The sequence below is a fragment of the Vigna angularis genome, chromosome 11 (assembly GCF_016808095.1).
Source record: "Vigna angularis cultivar LongXiaoDou No.4 chromosome 11, ASM1680809v1, whole genome shotgun sequence".
Taxonomy (NCBI): Eukaryota; Viridiplantae; Streptophyta; class Magnoliopsida; order Fabales; family Fabaceae; genus Vigna; species Vigna angularis.
The window spans coordinates 18453344-18474426 of record NC_068980.1 but is presented as its reverse complement, the minus strand read 5'-3'; the positions used below and the strand labels follow the sequence as shown (position 1 = coordinate 18474426).

The 21083-nt window shown below is 33.3% G+C and overlaps 2 protein-coding genes across 2 annotated transcripts; one reads left to right on the top strand and one right to left on the bottom strand.

Moving 5' to 3' along the window:
* Positions 1-8822: 8822 nt before the first annotated feature.
* LOC108332685 (ABSCISIC ACID-INSENSITIVE 5-like protein 3) lies at positions 8823-10001 on the bottom strand. The gene is given in 3 exon segments (XM_017567999.2): positions 8823-8997; positions 9285-9356; positions 9438-10001. Coding segments are annotated over 3 exon segments (717 nt in total). The 3' UTR covers positions 8823-8916.
* A 6137-nt stretch (positions 10002-16138) lies between these two features.
* LOC128194660 (uncharacterized) lies at positions 16139-16988 on the top strand. The gene is made up of 2 exons (XM_052870219.1): positions 16139-16298; positions 16576-16988. Exons 1-2 carry the CDS (start codon positions 16139-16141, stop codon positions 16986-16988), a joined length of 573 nt encoding a protein of 190 aa, XP_052726179.1.
* The last annotated feature ends 4095 nt before the right edge of the window (positions 16989-21083 follow it).

Below are 21083 nucleotides of genomic sequence, written 5' to 3'. Positions count from 1 at the left end.
GTCAAATTACAACTTTTTTCCCATTGAAACATAATTGTGCATGAGTCCTGAATGCATGTTCATAGATCAAAATTCTGTTACTTTTGACAACTGAGAATGTTCAGTTGGCAATGACAGCATTGTACTTTTTGATAATGACAGGTAGAGGTGTTTACTACTTAGTTCAGTTTTTTCTTTTTTTATGAAAATGTTATTTGAACCAAATATAACTTTAAATGTTGTTAAGTTTACTTTCAATAAAAAATAACATTAACTTTTCATTTCACTTTCGAATATGAAAACTTTGTAGCTATTATAAATCCAAACACATTGCTAAATTTTCACAGGAACTCATATGGATCAATATTTTAATTTTTTAATGATTTCACTTAGTGTTTTCTTTGGTTTAGATATTCTTCAATCTTCATTACGTGAATTGTTTTTATTGGCTCCTCAGTTAGTTGTCTCCACACATAACCACAATAAGCAAAACATACAATGAAAAAAAGAAACACAAAATGGAGTAACGAGAATATGACACAACTACCGAAAAAGAAGAAACATGAAAGTTAATGGCTGGGAAATAGTGTTAATTTTTGTGCTAAATTATAGATTTGACGATGTTTAAAGAAATATTATAGATTTAGATATGTCGTTATTAGGTTAACAACTTAATTATAAAAATAGTCATTCACCTTAGAATTTTGTATTTTTTTTTCTTAAAATCGAATTATCATTTAAATAAGGATTTCAGGCTCCTTTTTTTTTTTTTAAAAGTATCAATTTAGGTATTAACCTTTTCTTTTATTTTTTGTATTTTTTTTATTTTGTATATTTAGAAACCAAAATTATTGATGCAATTGATTCAAAATTTATGAGTTTTTTATTATAATACCGTTAGTTTATGTTTTTTAAAATTCTATTTAGTTTTTTTTTAAGATATGGATATTTTATGTTTAGATAATAACTTTGAATACTTTTTTGAAGTTAAGCTTGCTAAAAGAAGTTTTCTTTGTGTAATTGAAAAGATTAAATAAAAATTGGAATAAATTATGGTAAATATTTAAAATTATATATTTGTTTATGTAACGTTAAAGCATATAGATGGTCCTTTAAAACATTTATTAATTAAAAATGAAGCATAAACAATTTTAAGCTTATGTGTCAACAAGAATTAAGCGTATTGAACTTTAATATTTTATAAGCACTCCAATTCAATATGGCCAACAAAAATAACAAGAAGGATAAGAAGACAAAGACATGCAATCCTTGCTCATCAAGAGGAAACATCACTCCTCAAGTGTCCAGTGAGACAACAACGGTTGATTGAAGCACCTCTATAAATCCAAATTTCAGCTACACATGTAGATACTCTAGCCAACCTCAACATAATTTGATACCTTTATCCATGCCTATAAGTCGAAATCAAGATCAAGCACAAAGTTGTCTCGTTATACCCATCTCTAACTTTGTTATATTCCTTCCACTCATTTGAAACAATCATCCACGAACCTCCACCTGAACTTAAAAATAATGTACCTATAGATCGCCCTCTAATCACCCTCCAAATCACCCTCCAAGTAGATGACATAAATGCCCTAGCCTATCTTCTTATCCAATCCTTCATAACAATATGATACTTGGCTTACCCTTTTGGCCAATATATCCGACCTAACACCACTTATTGGTGGTTTCCAGATAGAGTTGTCCCTCAACTACCACGTCTTAACTTATCCATCATCATTGGTCGACTATTCTAGATTAACCTGTCTGGACCGACCAATCTTGGCAAACTTATCTAAACCGACCTATCTGGGCCGATCATCCTGGGTCGACGACCCTTAGTCGACCATTCTGAGCCGACCACCCTTGGTTGACCATTCTATATCGACCACACTTCGACGATCATCCTTTGGTCAATCACTCTGAGCCGACCACCTTTGGTTGACCACCCTTTGGCTGACCACCCTTTAGCTGACCACCCTTTGGCTCAACATTAGATAGATCACCTATGGTTGGCCACCATGATTGAACGGCATGGCCAACCGGTTACACAGTGAAGGTCATATTAACATGAATGATAATCACGAATCAACTTACTACTGCTGATTAAGGTATGATTGGGTTGTGATTAGGCCGTTAAAAAGGTAAAAGCCCATTACATCTACTATTAATAAAAGTCCAAGGTATGAATTTCAGATACATGCACAACACAAACATAATGACAACTAGTGCTTTTTCGCTTGGTCACTTACTAACTTTAGCATCAATGTACCTTCTACATGTACCATCCGAGCAATTTGGACACATGAGAGGCTCCTCAGACCAACTAGTTAGAAGACCAACCATTTGACTTAGAGTTTGGCTAATTGACGTGAAGACTTGTCCGATCCATCCCGAACAATTTTTAGTACTTATGACTAGAGAGGTGTCTCTTTGATCCATGGACCTTGGGTCAATCTTGACCCACTTATAAATAAGCTCTCTTTTATAGGGTCATAAAACGAGTGGGTCAAAACAAAGTTTCAATTCTCAAAACTCCTTCTTAAAGAAGGTTAGGATCTAGGCCAAAGTGGGTTTGACCCCTCTATAGAACTTGAAGGTCCACCCAAAGTTCTAGCAAAGTCAACCAAAACCGAAAGTTGAATCAATCCAGTTTGGGCCAAACTTTGAGTCCAATTGATTCAATCAAGCTTAAGGTCGAGACAAGACCGCCAGACCAAAGGTTAGAACAAGTTGGCCAAAACCAAAGGTCATAATGGTTTATCCCAAACAAAATATTGACACGAATTGGCTTGTGAATAGTTAGAGACGAGTCGACCATGGTCAAAGATCGAGATGAACAGGATAAGCCAAAGGTTGAGACAGTCTGAGTCAGATTAAAGATCAAGACTATTTGTCAAATGTTGAGGCTTAAGACAAGTTAGTGTGAGCCAAAGGTCAAGACAAGTTGACTCGAGTTGAAGGTAGTGACTGACCTAAAGGTCAAAATAAAGGTTGAGACAAGCAGGCATGGATGTAAGGTCATGACAGGCTAAAAGTCATGATAGGCTAGGTTGAGATAAATGACGAGACAAGCTAAAATGGGTTGAATGTTAACTCGAGTCAATCTGGGATAAAAATTGAGATGGATCGGTCCGGGTCGAAGGTCATGATGGGTTGACTGAGGTCAAAGGTCATGACAGGTTGACCTGTATTGAAAGTTATGATAGGTTGATATGAGCCAAAGGTTGTGACGGGCCTACCCTAGTTGAAGGTTGTGAATGATCAACCCAAGTTGAAGGTTGAAACAGACAATCTCGAGTTAAAGGTTGAGACGAGTCAGCCTAGGTCAAAATTCGAGACGGGTCAGCCAGACTGAAGGTTGTAGTTGGATGAACCAAGTCGAATGTCATGAAAGGATGGCTCGAACTGAAGCTCTTGACATGCCCACACAGGTTCAAGGTCAAATTGGGTTGACTTGGGTCAAAATTTAACCTAGGTTGACACGAGCCAAAGATTGAGATCGATCAACCCAGACCAGAAGTTGTGACGGGTAACCCTAAAGGAAGGTTGTGTCGAGTCAACCTGAGTAGAACTCATGATATGTTGACTTAAACTAAAGGTCATGACAGTCCAACTCAAGTCAAAGATTAAAATGGGTCAACCCAAGCCGAAGGTTGGGACAACCCTACTTAGTCTAAAGGTTGTGACAAGCTCTTTGGGCCTAAGGATGTGATGGTGGTCGGCCTTGACAAATGGTTGTGATAGGTCAGCATGGGATGAAGGTTGTGATAGGTTGACCTAGGTTGAAGGTTGAGATGGGTGGTCTCAGGCTAAAGGTCAAGACATGGTGTTTGATTGCTTTTTGCAATCAATTTTAAAGCAAGTATACTAGGTGGATACAGTACAAAAAGTATTGTATCCACAAAGATTTGAAAGAATACATAATGTTTAAATATTCTTGATTTAAATAAAAAAGTGTTTGGGTTGTGTGAACAGTGTATCAAAACAGATTCTAATAAAAGAGTTTATTTCAATATAACAAAAACATGTTGAGGTTAGATTTCATCACTTTTTCCCACTCTTGTACTAGTTCAGTTATTATTCATAAAAAAAGTAATTATTCATGTATTGGAAGTTCTCTTAAATGTAACTTTAGGTTCATTCCTAACACCTAGAGCCTAAGATCATCAAACTTCAGAATGATCCATCAGTGACTATTTGAATGAATCACTTGCATTAAGATTAGGACTCTATAACTCACTAGAGCCTTGAATATACTCCTAGCATCTAATAACAAAAAGAGAATTAGTTGGACCACAAATTGGAACCGGTTCTCACTGAATCCCAAACTAGTGAAATAAGATGAGTGATTAGTTCATCCAACTATACAGACTAATTGAATTGAAAATTGATGAGTGCTTCCACATTTTATCAATATTCTTTAGATAAATTAGAATTAATAGCTTTAATTTAGCTAATTCGCTTTCGTAATATTAAAAAAAAGTATTCTTTATATTTTCATATTCTATATTCTAATAAAATGAAAAAGTTTTTATTCTAAAATCGAATAAAAAAGAAAAAAAGTTTTTTTAGTTATTTTAGAAAACGAATCGGGAGACATTTAAGGGATTATTTCAAATAGAATAACAAACATAAACTAATTCATAAACATGTAAATGAAGGATACTTTAATGAATAAAATAGTACTAGTACAAGAGAGTTTTAAAGGGTTACATCATAAATCTCAACACAAGAGGGGTTTAGCTCATCATCATCGATGAAAACATTACAATGTTTTCAATAGTCATCCCTCTTATACTTTGTAAAGATGTTCAAGAAATACAGAGAAAGGGTTTCTAAAATCCCTAGAATAGTCTAGGAAAATATATCTCTAAAAAGCTCCTCAAATCATAAGTATAACTCTATATTTATAAATTTTCCATGGGGGTGCTCAGCTGCACTTGCATGGCTTAGCAATAAAGATTTCCTTTCCATGTGGGTTTCCTTTGTGGCTCTGCCTCTAGTGCCCAACTCCTAAGATATCTTCTCTAGGAAGAAGTCTTCATGGCTCAACTGCAAGTTTAATGCTTGAGGTTTATTCTTCCAAGGGGTTTTCTCTTTGTGACTCAACCTCAATTTTTCCGCTTAGTCACATCTTTCAAGTTTAGTTCAAATTGCAGCATTTTCATTCAATTCTTCTAGTTTTTCTTAGATTCTTTTTTCAATGTTGTACTTTACAAAACAAACTAAATTGGAGTGAATTTAACTCAAACTTATCGATAATCAAAACAAGTGACAAAATCATCTTAAAATTCAATTAAATTAGACACTTATCATGAGGAGGTTTGAGTAAAAATTCGAGATGGATCGGCCTAGTTCGAAGGTCAATATGGGCTTGCTAAGCCGAAGGTCATAACTTTACTTTGAGTCATGATTTTTCTTGACTTTTTCTTCTATTGCCTTATACTTTCCCTTACTCCTTTCAATTATTCATGTTGGCTTCTTATGTCTTATGATCACATGAAAAACTTCTTTGAATGAACTTTTGCAAACAGAATTGATTTTATTTGACTGAGATTTTATTTTATCAATTCCATATTCTTATACAGTCCATTGAATGTTGTTATGTTTTTCTTTATTCTTAACAAAAAAATATATTCTTTTATTAGTGCCCTTAATTTTACTATATTGTAGATCTTTAAGTATTGAATTATTTATAGGTTGTAGTGTTTGATGGTTGTAGACATTATGCACTAGATAGGACATTTAATATTTGTAGATGTCGTGAAATAGTATTCATTTAATGACTCAATGTTATATCATTTGATGGACCAATAATCTTTTATGTAAGTTTCATTATTCTAGTTGTTATTGTTGTGTACTTTTAGAAAACATCTAACCACTTTGTAGGGCTATATAAAGGTATATTATGCTTGTTGCATGAATGTTGAAAACTTTTCATGCAATAGCATTTATTAAAAATACAAGAGACAATTATTCATTTTTATCTCACTTCGTGTGTGTTCTTCATTTTGTCTTTTGCTGGTGAAATTAGTATCAAAGACATGTTATGATTTTTAGGGGTATGTTGGGAAGTGAGCTCGTGTTTCTGTTATGCATATTTTATAGTCCTATGTGTGGTTGACTAACTTTTGTGTGTTTTTCGTGTAACTTCATTTTTGTGTGTCTAGAATGTCGCATAGAGTTAGGAACCTAAACCGCTCTCATAGGCAACCAGCTAAAGAGATTAAGGGAGTCTTTAAGGCCATTGAAATGATGGCCACGTAGTCAGTGGAGCTCAAGATTAGCCCAAATTACGCAACTTTATGAGACACAATCACACTAAATTTACTGGAAAGACTATTCCAGATAAGGTTGATTCTTGGATCCGAGAGATGGAGAATATCTTTAGGACCATCTCTTGTTTTAGAGAAAAGAATTTGGGGTTTGTATCCTACCTTTTGAATTGAGAGGCTAAAGATTGATGGATTGACATGTAATAGATGATGGAAGCTCGATGAGAGAATTTGAATTGGGAAAACTTCAAAGAGAGGTTCTTAGAGAAGTATTTTCCTACCATGCACCAAGGAAAGATGTTCGTGCACGACTACGTTGCTAGGTTCGAGTATCTAACAAGATTTTATACTCAAAACATGACTGAACTATGCAAATGCCAAAAGTTTGAGAAAAGACTAAGGCATGTGTTGAGGAAGGTCATTACACTTATGGGAATTTGGGAGTTTGTGGTGTTGATCAAGAAGGCTAAAATAGTAGAATAATAACAAGTTGGGTGATCAAAACTTAGAAGGGAGGATCTTCTGGTAGGAATTTTGATGGTGAGTAGCAAAAAAAACTTACAATAAGCTGCAATAAGGAGGTATGAACTATTATTAGTGTAGAGGAACACACTTCAAGAGAGATTTCCTCAACAACTGTCTAGGAATGAGACAAAATAAAAGAAATGTTGTACCTATGAGGAGATAGAACAATTTTCTTGAAATGGCTCTAATAACAAAATGGATGCAGTCAGTGGACACCAACAACAAAGATTTGGGCGAAGCAAGCCTTAAGCAGATGTAAGAATTTTTTATTTTAGTGGGGAGAATGTAAGACAAAATTTTTTAATTAGATAGAATAATGAAAATGATGAATTAGTTTTAAATTATAAGTTTTAGAATGATTAAAATAACCAAACAAATTATATAGCTCATTTGGTTAAAGTGTTTTGGGTAATACATGGGAGGTAATGGGTTCAATTGCCACCTTTTGGACTTGGAGAAAAGTATTAGGTGTGAAATAAGGTAATTGTGTTAACTATTTTAACTATTTTACTTGTTTCAACATGTTTAAACTTGTTTTTGTATCGTATTTGTGAATATATAACGGGTTTTAATGGTGTATTGATGATGTGTGAGAAATCTTGTATGGACAAGAGATGATTATTGACAAGTTTTTGTGTATGTCTCTCAACAAGAAGTGAATTCATGGGTTGAGTTCTTGGAAAGTTGTGTTATCCTATTAGTCTCTACTTGTGAGCTAGAGGCATTTTAACTCTATAGGAGCGAATGACTAGTAAACTCTGTGTGGTGGTACAATTGGTAAACTTTGTCCATATATCTCTCCAAAATAGCAATGAGGAGTGAAGAGTTATAGCTTTAGTATTGAGTGAATGATTGGTAAGTTATGTGCATGAGTTGCAATTGGAAACATGATATTTGCTTAGTGCTCAAAGACCAAAAGGTTAGAAACACTGTGAGAGGGTGTAACAATTGGAAAGATAGTTTATGAGGTGGCTTTTTGTGCAACTATTAGACTGAGATCCTTATAATAGAGACAACATGTGTTTGTAAATGTGTTGTTTGAGTTTATGATTTTCATTGAAAAGTATTTTTGAATTTATTACATGGTAAAATTGATTATTATGACAATTATTAAATTGTTTTTGGATTCATTTCAACAATAATAGAGATGAACACATAAATAGTATTAGAGTCCTTTTCAATCTCGATACATTTGTGATGAACTTTTTTTTTCAAGATGAGTATCACATCCAATACTAAAATGTTTAATTAGGAAAACAATTTCAATATATGATGAATCAAAATGGGAGTCTTACTCAACTTGTGATGAAATTTTATAACATATTCAAAACTTGTACTGCAATTTTTCACTCAGACAATCAATATTCAGTACTTTCTTCTGCTTGTTTGCACATAACACATTTATTTTATGCAATCATGTTTTTTTAATACTTCCATAGAGAAGCTGTTATAACTTATTTCGTTCCAGATTCATAAAATATTATAAATAATGCAATGGAAAAAGTAATAATAGAGGAATTCAACCAATACACCCTTCATAATATCTGAATATACATTAAATTTTGAACTACTCCATTGTAACTTCTTATGACTTCTTTCTTATAATCTCTAAAACATATTTTGTCTATAAATGAAAAAAAAAAGCTAAAAAGGCTTAAAATTTGTTTGATGCTATTTCTTTATAGCAACATTTCCTTTTTCATAACATGAAATAGTTGAAATGCTCAGCAAGCATGTCATCCAAGATTCAAGCCACTCTATAAAGCTTTCATAATAAACTCAAGTGATTGAAAAAGTTATATATAATGAATGCCATAAAACTATAATGTTGCTCAATAGGTTTTTACTATAGAGATTTCAGTGAGTTATTATAATTAGAGAAGCACAATAACAAGAAAATCTGTTCCTTGTATGCAAGTACATCAAACAACATAAAACCATAATGTTCCACAAGAAGTTTACAACAGATATTTCACTGAGCTATTATAATTAGAGAAGCGTAATAACAAAACAACGGTTCCTTGTATCCAAATGCATCAAATAGCTAATATTACTAACACACAACAACCAAAAGAAGCATCCATTGATGCTCATATATATCTACAAATTTGTCCTTACAGGTACAAAAATGTCAAAATGAAGCTGATGTAGTTCGACGAATCTGGTATCTTGGTTTTTGAGGTGTCACACTCAATAATATGTTCTCTATCTCCTGAAAATTAATGTTTCAAAGCAAAAATCACTTTTTATAATAATTTTTTATATCGATTGAAAGTTATACAATATAAAAAGTGGTGGTAGAATAATTGTAAATACTGAAAGAATTTCTATACTAACTAGACAGAAAATGATCAGTATATAAAATGACAGTGACAAAACTGTAATAAATTATAAACTTTTCGATCAAAGAAAAATAATATACTCAATATACTACACGTTATATTCATCATTTTGAATCAATAGAAGTGAAAAAAACAAAAACTAGAACCTGAACCAAACCTTTTGTCTCCTGAGCTTTTGATTTTCTTCTTCCAGACGGGAGATTTTGTGCTCCAATTCAATTGTGTAAGCCTGTTCATTATTATCACACTTATGATAAGGAATTTAACCAAAATACTATATGATAGCATTTAAAAGAAAGAGAATTCTGACTTGTTTTCTTGCTCTAGAACGTGCAGCAGATTCTCTATTCTTAATCATCCTCTTTTGTCTTCTCTCAAAGGTCTTATCTTATGATGTAGCAGTAGCTCGTGTGTGTAACGATTGTGCTATGTTCTGGCCAGTCATGTAAATCCCCATTAAACCTTGTTGTGGAATTTGGTATTGTGGTTGTTGAGGATTAACAACGGTAGAAGATGCTTCAACAACAACTCCTGCTTTCACCAAAAAATCCGCTAATTTTATGTCTCCCAGTCTAAGCTGTCTCTCTTCAAACTTGTTGTCTTTGCTTTCTTGTATGTCTCTCCAAACCTCATCAACAGTTTTCATACAGAGAGAACTGGTTAAGGATAAACCAGCTTTGGTTGAATGGTTTTCTTCAACAGTGTACACAATTTTTAGAAGCTCATCAAGGTTCATGCTACTCACTGGTTTTCCTCTCTCACCTAATTCATTCTCAACTTCGTTCAGTGTCAGACCGTACAAGGAATTTTGTCGCACCAAAGGTTGTTGCACTAAATGTTTTTCATTCTTATCACCACCATCTTGGCATTCCATAATTTCGATCACAAAAGCCAATCATCAAACTTACAATATGAACTTTTTATGATAGCTAAAATCGACTTTTCTAAGACAAAAATGCTGTACTCTTACGTAAGAGTAACAAATACATATCTTCAATCATAACCACCTTATATATAAACTCAACCTCACAAAACACAAAATATGAATTCAACATCGATCAGCTCCACATTTCACATCATATCATACAATCAAAAATGCCCTATTAAGAATAAAAACGTGATATAAATGCTCTTCAATTCCTTTAAAAATTTAGCATACATGTCTCGATTGACCAACAACAAACTTTTCATCTTCATAACCATGAGAAAAAGCCGTAACAGTGCCACTTGGGTTTTTTGTCCATTGGAAAGAAAGAAGCTTCTTGAAACTTTTTTTCAAACATATATTTAAATAAATAAAAAAGAAAATATTTTGACAACAACATTTTGATAAAAGACATATGTTATTTTTTTCATTGATTCATTATTTCTTTGTTATTGTACTGACTTACTTGAAATTCAATGAAAAAAATAACATGTGTGATGATGTGTCACAATGTTGTAAAAGAAATTTGTGTTAACATATTATTCAAGAAATAATATTTCAAACAAAGTGTTGTGTTGAAACGTCAATCCATTCAAACATTAATATGTAATTTTCATGGAATAGTAGTAGATTTTTTTTGTATATTTTATGAGACTTTTTTTGTGAAATTTTACAAAGTTTACATAAAGGGTGATGATTTCTTATGGATGTATGTAAAAAGCATTAAGAAAAGTACTAATTTCTATTAGGAATAAACATTGGAAAACAATGAGATCATACATCTAATGGTAAAAGACTTTTATAGTCATTGTTGTAGCTCTTAATTTTTAAAATGAGGCCAAAAAGAAAGGAATACATAAGCATGAAAATGTTGAGCACTAACGTTCTTTCATCCTAATGATTTTGAAATTTGAAGCATTCAGACCAATCCAAGAAGAACAAAACCCATAATTAACAATATTTTCATTTTACTTAAAAAAATGAAAACATATTGATATGATATCAAAATGACAACTATTATCAAAGAGTGTGATAAAATTTGGACTAGGACATCATTTTCTAATATAGTACAAATTATGCATTTCCAAACCTTATTCCCTTCGTATCACACAAATTTGATCAAAATTCTCACATGAAAAAAAAAAAATTGCTTCTCTCTTTATAAGCATCAAAGGGTGCATTAAGAACATTGATAACTTGCCTCCATGCTCAAATACATATACCTCAAATAAATACACATTCAAACACTAAACCCCACAATTAAAACGATAAAAGGTCCTATTTGAAATTCCACTCCAAAACCCTTTAGTTAAGAGTATACACTCAATTTTCTTTTAAAGTAAAAAATGGAAAACAAATAAGAACAGATAGACAATGAAAAATTGAAAAGAAAAAAAAAACAAACAAACGAGCAAAAGGGTTCAAAAAAATAAAAATGAAAACACAAAAAAGAATGGTTTACATGCAATTAATTCAGTGGCAAAAGGAGATCAAGCTCCATTTTTAACATGAGAAGAGAAAAAATATTGAAGCGTGTGGCGGTTTTCAGAAAAAGGAAGAAAAATAAAAAGTAGAATGAAAAGTTTACCTTGTGTATCAGAGCGATCTCATGAGTGGAGAAAGGAATGAAATTGAGATTTGAGAGTGTCTCAAAAACACAAAGCTGAGAAATACAAATGTGTGTTGTGAGTGGATGCATATATTTATATGAAAAAAAATATTTTATCACATATTTTTCTATAACATTTTAACACAATACACATGTCATTTTCTCACGGAGTATTAATTTATTATTGTGTTACCCTATTCTATATTTAATGAAAAAATAATACAAATGTTATATCAAAATGTTGTCAAAATATCATTACTTTATTTATATATCTATTTATATATAGCATTATTGATGTTGTAACGTGGTCGGAAAAGGACAATTGACAATAACATTTATGTGTGAGTGAAGAGAGAGAACTACAAAACCAAACTACATAATTTTTCTTTGGACTATGATATGTTAATAATTTTTTTAATAACTTTTTGACAATAGACTATGTATCACTATTTTATTGGTCCATATATTTGAAACGGACACAAGCTACCACATAGGCTGTTGTAAAAAGGTTGTCAAAAAAAGTTGTTAAAAAAACATTTTCATTTTTCTTCTGTGCACACTTCACGTAAAACAATGTTTGGTTTTATTTAGTGTTGTCAAAACAAGTTGGAATCCACGAGCCAATTGAGTTGAAAAGAATTTAAAATTTTGATATGGGTCAATTTCACCTGGATTAAACTCATGGTGAGTTAGGTTGCCTCACCAATCCACCTAATTTTTCTAATAAGTATTTTATTTATTGGATTAGTCGTTTTACAAAATATTGAAACGAAGTCTTCCATGAAATTATTTTTGTATGGAATAATTAGACAACATGAAAAATCTATAAATCTATATTTAATAACTCAATTTTTATACAAAAACAAATTTAAATCGCTATAAAGCCATTAAAAATTTTGTTGAGGAGATTTTATCATATCTTTGTATGAACGAAATCTTATGTTTGATTGATTATAAATCTAATTTAAGACCCTTCCACTTTATTTAGATTTGAATCAGAAAAATTTTGCTATTTCTTTTAATTGAAAAAAAAAGTGAGTTAGTAAGTCACACCATTTAACAATGTGGAAGGTCGAACTTTTTTTGATTTACTAATAAATGAGTTGGGTTGAATTAATTCATTAAATAACTAACTTGTAATGGAGCGAGCCAGATTTTAACTGTACTAGTTTTATTAATACTTTTTTGTTTGCCACAAAATTTCATGCATCTACATTCCTTTAATAAACCGCAAGCTCATATTCTCTGTCTTCAAATAATTATGTTAATATATATATTAATTATACGTCTACTAATTATTAGTGTATTATTAATGCTAATAAATACGCATGTATTTTTAAATTCAGAAAACAAAACTTAAAGATTATTTTAATAAACATATTTATTCTCTTACAATTCATTTTTATTTGATAAAAAATATTATATAGTTTTTGGTGTATTGATATTAATATATAAAAAGTTGGCTTAAATGCTTACTTGGTCCCTATGTTCAGTGGTAATTTTTTCAATTTAGTACTCGATTTTAAAAGTGTAGATATTGGGTCTATGTTATCAAAATTGTTTGACTTCAGTCCTATCTGTTTAACGGTGTTAAAATTGATAACATTAAAGTTACTGTGGATGTGAGTTGTACAAGAAATGTTGATGTTGCATTTAGTTAGCCTAAAATCAGTTAACGTGGCAGGCAAAGTTTGGGTTACGTGTATGTAAATTAGGGAAATAAAATCATTAGGGTTTTTAAATGGTGAAATAAAATCATTAGGAAAATTAGGTCATATTTAAATTAGGGATTTTTTATCAAGGGTTGAATTGCTTGGTTTCTTCATTCTGTGAGCAGAGGTGAATTGCTTGGTTTCTTTAAAGAAGATTCTTGACCGAAAAGGCTTGGTGAAGGAGTAGGGTTTGTCAGTGACTACGGTGGGGGAGCGAATACAGTTCGTGAGCATGGTATTTCTTTGAAGCGAAAAGGTGGAAGATGCGCTTTTTATGAGTTATTTTATGTAGTTGGGGTCCCCCATGGAAGTATGTTGTCTTCTTGTCCCCTTAGTGTGTTCTGTTGTGGTCCCCCTAATGTGTTGTGTTGGATATGTTGTGGTCCCCTTCTTTATTGTCTTTCGTTTTGTTGTGCGTATTGTTTGTATGTTTTTGGTCCCCCATTTGAAGATGAAATTGTTTATTTTGTGGTTGTTGTTTATTATGTGGTTCATGCATATTGATTTAAGCATAACTACACGTGTAATAGTTGTAGGTGAAACATTGATTGCGTGTGATTAAGTTGTTATAACTACACGTGTAATAGTTGTTGGTAATGTGGCATGTTTACAATGTAGATGGATGTGAAGGTCACTAAATAATGATAGTAGATGCATGTGAAAGTCATTAACCAACTGCATGTAGTTTGACACTTACTTTTATATAGGCATATAATAGTTGACAATTAAAGAAAATGTCAAACTCTGATATTGAGGTGGTGTTCCATGGGGTAATTTTCTTAATGATGGGTCATTTCGATACCATGGAGGTGATACCAGTACCTTGATCATTGACCTAGACATATGGAGTTATTTTGAAATATTGGTCATACTAAAGGAGATGGGATATAGAAATGTTACGGATTTGTGGTATTCCCTGGGTGGTTCTATATTAGAAGCTGGTGAAGATGTGTTAAACTACCTTTTAGTCGCCTAAGGCAGAACAAAGTCTGGTCCCCACTAATGTAGCATAGGGCAACCAGAATATCAATCCTAGGACTCAGCTAATTAAGATTAAAGTGTATGGTTAAGGTCTTGCAGTTATTTACTAATTATTTACTTACTAACTACATAATAGGTGGTGACATTTAAAATGAATGAAACTAAAATAAAAGAATTAAAACTAGTATAAACTAAAATTTGTTTAAAAGAATAAAGAAATTGAAATGCAATAAAAGAAAAGATAATAACAGTCTAAACTAATCAAAACAGAAATAAAACCTATTTACTATAACTACCTAAAACTGAGATGGAAACATACATGATAAAATCTAAACAGAACTCAAGTGCTAAATGAATTAATCAAAATAGGGAAAAGATCTTTAAAACAAAATTACAAAACAGAAGCAAAACCTAAGTCTAAAGGAACATATTAACAATCAGGAGATAGACCTAAACTAAGCATCAAACTGTAAGACCTAAAATCTAAAGTAAACATCAAATCCTATACTCTAAACAGAATTAATCCAAACAATCATGATATTACTATCAATTAAAACTGAAATCAAATGAACAAACACCTAAACTACGGAGTAGAAACAAATTGGTTTATTAAAACCATGAATAAGAACCAAAAGTGCCAAAGTTAGTGTAGAAAAGTAGTCATTTACCACTCAGGAAGACATCCTGGACAGTCATACCCACTGTGTGGTATTTAAGTTCCAAATCAGAACCTAGATTGGGTAAATGTCCACTTACTATACCAAATCACAGCAAGTTTAATTCCTAATTCATGTTTCTAATCATCACCAGATGCAAAACCTAATCTAAATACAATTGAAAAAGGAAACCTACTCTAAAATGTATAAAACTATAACTAAAGTGAAATGACAGAAACAGAACATGAATTACAATATTTTCTTCTTCATTAGACTCATCTCCAAACTCGAGAAGACATCTCGGTATGTCATGCTCACTGTGGAGCCATGTAATTCCCTAAGGAATTTCAACTTTGTGGAGTCATGGAGTCTAAATCATATTTTTCTCAAATCGAAACAACACAAGAAAGACTCTCACATCATCAAACAAGAACACAGAATAAATGGAAAAATCAAAATGACAAAATCACCGCACGTACAACACATAGAAACTTCACAGAAGAAATTTTATTCACAAGAAAACAAGGATTACACGAGAATATACCGAAGAAAAGGCGAGCGAGAACGCAAGAAACTCAAAGCCGAAAGCGCGATAAAACCCTAAGCTCTCACGTTCGATCTATCTATTCCTAAGACTAAAAACGTAAACTAAAAAAATATATGTCTCCGTGAAAGTGTATATATTCTACATGGCAGAAGCAAAACCCCTTTATATATAGAAAAGAAAAGAGAAAAGAAATGGGAAAAGGAGATCAAAATGGGAGATGGGAACCTTGCTCGAGAAGCTTCATTCAGTTTAATCGAACGGCTAACATTCATCTGCTTTCCAGCCGTTTGATCCTCTCCACGTGGCAGCTCCGGTCATCTTCCACTTTTGTCGGTTCAGCTCCAGTCATCTTCGTTGGGCAGCTCCTACGGTCACGTGCCTTAGCCATCTTCGGGCAGCTCCTACTCTCTCAAACTCTCTTTTTCTTCTCACATGGGAGCCCTAGCGCGAGGGTTCTTCTCTTCCAAAATGGGAAAAAAATGAATTGAGTCTTCGAGACTTACCCCCAAAAGCAGCAACTTCCCTCTTCACCCAAAACGACGTCGTTCAACTTAGGCCTCATTGCAGCAGCCCAATATGAAATGTTGCAGTACATTCCAAGTGTGGCAGCAGCGACCCACTCATCCAAACAGCAGCAGCGGCCCAAGATGTCCATTATCCAGCTTATGCGTTGGCCAAAAGCTTATGCAGCAGCTTCCAAATTTAATTCCAATCAGCCCAATCAGCTTCAACAGCCCATTTGTCAACTCAGCTCAATTTATAAGGGCTTATTCTGCATCAAAAAATCAATCCGAAATTAAAGAAAAGAAAAGGAAATTTATCAATTAAAAAGAAAGATTTTTATCAAAATATTTTCTAAAAAATTATTAATTTCCTAATTATTTACAAACACTAAAAATTACTCTTAAAAACCTAATTTTAACTACAATTTTACAAAACTACAAATATAAAGAAAATTCCTAAAACTAGCCTAATTCTACCCAATAAGAAACTAAAATACACTAACAAAGACTTGTAGACACAGAAAGATGCAAACATGTTGCTGAGGATGGAGGAGGTGAAGTTGTTGAAGTTGGTGAACATGATGAAGATGAGGTTGATGAGGCTGGTGTGGAGGGTGAAGGTAAACTTTGTGAACATGGTGAAGATGAAGTTGGTGAAGAGGGTCAAGAAGAAGTTGCTGAGGAAGGTGAAGGTGAAGTTGCTGAAGTTGGTGAACATGATGAAGATGAGGTTGGTGAGGAGGGTGAAGATAAACTTTGTGAACATAGTGAAGATGAAGTAAGTGTCGAGGGTCAAGAAGAAGTTGTTGAGGATGGTGAAGAAGAAGTGGGTACAAGAAGTGGATGTACTACTCTAAAGAAGCATGTACAAGCCAGAGGATTATCTGATAGTGAGTGGAATCTCATAGCTGTGCCAATATTTATTTAAGTGATGACCCTGATATGGAGATTTTGGGATCTTCTCAGAACCCATAAGTATGAAAGAATATAAATGGCAACTGGGACATATTTCTCTCAAAAAAAAGATTTCACTGATGCAATTAGAACTTATGGAGTACATAACGGTAGGAAGTTGAAGATTTCTAAGAATGACAAGAGAAGAATATGTGTCAAATGTTGTGGCTCACAAGGGAAACGTCCATGGTACGCTTATTGTGGATATAGGAGTAGCCAAAGTACAAGGCAGTTAAGGAAGATTATAGACAGGCATACATGTAGTAGAGAATTCAATATTGGTTTAGTTACCTCTAAATGGTTAAGTGGGAGGTTAGAGAAGAACATGAAAGGAAATCCTGATATTAATCTGAAAAACCTGCACAATAAATTTTGTAAAAAATGGAACATTGGTGTGTCTAGGTCTACAACAAGTAGGGCAAAAGCAATGACATCCGCCAATATTGATGGTTGTTTCAAACAACAATATGAAAGACTGTATGATTATGCATAGGAGTTACTAAGGTCAAACTCTGGCTCAACAGTTAAACTTAATGTAGAACCAAATGATGATAATGCCATATTTAAGAGAATGTATGTGTGTTTCAAAGCATGTAAGGACAACTTTGTATCATGTATGCCTATTATACATTTGAATGGATGTTTCTTAAAAGTCAAATATGGAGGTGAGCTTTGAACTGCTGTTGAAAGAGATGGTAATGACCAGATGTGTCCGTTGGCATATGTTGTTGTTGAAGTAGAGAATAAGGAAATATGGACTTGGTTTTTAGAATGGTTAATTGATGATCTTGGAGGTGGGGGATTTTGTTCAAGGTGTACAGACGTTAATGAAGACGCCTTTAAACACTTGATAGCTTTTCCACCAAGGCAAGTATTCAAAAGTTTAAATGATCTATCATATTTTTTAAATGTTTGTTTCTTTTCCAAATCTTTAACTTTAATTTTTTTTGCAGATTTTGGTCTAGATCCAGGTTTACAGGAAGACCTGCTTGTGACACACTTGTGAATAACATATATGAAGATTTTAACATTATCATCTTAGATTCAAGGGGGAAACCAATCATAACAATGTTGGAAGAGATTCGTATCTACCTGATGAAGAGGTGGGCATCCAATAGAGAGAAGATAAGTAGATTTGAAGGTGCCATTTTCCCCAAAATTCACAAGAGACTACAGAAAGAGTTAGAGAAGACAAAATATGTGATACTTGAGTATGACAATATTGATTTGCTTCAAGTTTCCATTCAATTGTTTCCATTTAAGATTTCTTGTTAACATTCATTGTTTATGATTTGGCAGTTGGTCAGGGATGCAAATATTTGAGATTTTCCATACATCCAACATTGCTGAAAAGTTTGTGGTTGATGTAGAGAAAAAAGACTATAGCTGTAGAAAGTGGACTGTAACGGGAATCCCTTGCTATCATGCAGTCATAGCCATGAGGTTTTTAAACATCAATCTAGAAGACTACATCCCACATTGGTTTAGAACCTCCACGTATGATGAAACATACATTCCAATCATTTTCCCTCTGAACGAACCTCATCTACGGCAAAGGACTTCAAATCCTGATATTGTGCCTCCACCAAAAAGGGTGTTGCCATGTATACCAAGAAAGAAAAGAAGACTAGAGACTTTGGAGCAAAAGAGGGATGATACACAACTTAGAAAAACCGGAATCCCTAAGAGATGTGCCATATGTAGACAACTAGGGCAACTAATTGTCCACAAGCAAGTGAACAACAACACCAGGAAGCTACACCAGACCCTACTCAAGCAAATCAAATTACTCAAGAACCCTAGACTGATCAATATACAACACCACTTTAGATTATTGTTCTACTTTCAAACATTAAGTACATCTGTGTTGTATTTTGGATATGTACTTTGAAGTTTAAATATTGTTAATTTCTGATATTGAGGTGATGTTTCACCTTCAATATTATTACTTTCTGTCATGTATTTTGCACTTAACAACGTTTACATTTTGGATGATATGTGATGTATTTTGTTTTGTGATGTTTCACCTTCAATATCATATTATTTTGGGTTGTCTCATATTGTATTGTCATAGCCATATTAACTTCATGACTTTATTTTTCATTCAAAAGTTAATGAAACCAGATTTCATCAATATCACAAACACTTGAAGTAACAAATATTACAATATAACCAACTTCTTCATTAAATAGAATGTCATTACAAGCACAATCTCATTACAAGCAGAATCTCATTCATTAAGTAACAAACAAACATTACAATATAACCAACTTCTTCATCACAAAATGTGACTGATGCACCACTTGAACAAAATTAAAACATAAGACATACAAAGATGATGTTAATCAACCCCATCAAACATAACATTCATATTAACACCTTCTCCGTTTTCTGACAAACAAAAAGTCATTTTTCCAGATTAATAATCTTTCTTCTTTGCCATCCAATTGTAGTATCCTTTTCATCTACATTATCTTCAGTGCGCCAATTGAAGAAATTACATCCTCGCATTTCTTCATTTCGACTCCACTGTTCAAAACATTCAACCAAAAACATCTCAGGAAAAACCAAAGAAATGTATCCCAAAATAAAAACACAACGATATGAAGCAAACCTTGTAATTAGGGCAACCCCAAAAATGATTCCCCTCATTCTTAAGAGTTTTTGCGACTCTCAATACGGCAAGCTCTCCACAATAGCATATTTGGTTGCCAACCATTCCTCTCGATGAACCACCACGAGAGCTCCCCCATGAACAAGACGAACACTGATTCATTGACATTGCCTCGTGGAACGACACAATAATGCTTCGTCCAAACCAACAAAACAACCTCAATCCCCAAAAACGAACCCCAAACAGAGAAGACAACAACAACAGTTCCTCAACTTAGGGCACATACTTCAGAAAACCAACAACACCTTCCTTAACTCAGGGCACCCACCTCACAGGAAGGAAACAGCAAAGAACACAAACACTATGTTAGAACGAAAAACTTAGGGCACTCCACCTCCTTCAGCTCAACTCCTTCAGCTAAGCTCCTTCCAGATGAATGTCTTAAGGCAAGCACGTATGTATTTGATTTTCTAATCAAAGGATATTTTCATATCTGTCTTTGCTATAAAATTTGTTTTTGCCACGTTGGATAAGTAATTTGCCATATAAATTAACATTTAACGTCGTTCCTACCAACTTAACGGACTAAAGTCAAACAATTTTGATAACATAGGGACCCAATGTCTACACTTTTAAAACCGGGTACTAAACTGAAAATTACCACTGAACATAGGGACCAAGTAAGCATTTAAGCCTAAAAAAATTTAAATTATCAGATGGTCCTCGTATTTATTCAAGAATTTCAATTCGGTCTTCTCATTTAAAAGTATCTCATTTTGGTTCTAAATTTTGTAAAGTAGTAACAATTAAGTCCTTTCCGTTAAGTGATAAGAAACGGCGTCAAGACCTGTTGATGTGATGTATATTAGATATGTTGATCTAGATGATTTTATTATGTAGAAATAGAATTTAAATTATGACATGTAATTCTCCACCCAAATTAGGGTTTTGACGTAGAGTGAGATTCTTGCATCGTGAGGACATGAAGAAGGTTTTCTGGTGGCTACTGGTTCTATCACGATGGCGCATTGCATAGTTGGGTTTTGTGGTCTTTTTCTTTTTGTTGGTTGAAGAAGCTAAAGGAGGTAGTGCGCGAAGTTCCTTGGAGAAGAAGAGGTTCGCGTGTGATTCGCCGTTGCGACACGATGGAAAGGCCATGGTGGCACGATTAAGCTCGATATGAAGGAGGATTGCACGAGGATTTCATACTTGGGTTTCGTTTTCTCTTCAGGTTGTAGCGCAATTTGGGTTTTGTTGGTGATTAACAGCGAGGTTGATGGTTTTGCGATGAGGAGCTTGCGAACTCGCGAGTTAGGGTTTCGATTTGCGGTTTTTTGGGTTTTTCTAGTTTTTGGTTATTTATCATTGTAGGTGTGTGATGATGGAACTAGATGATCCATGGTAGCTACGATGGCGCGATTTAGGTGGCGCGATTCTCGCGATTTAGTTTCCATA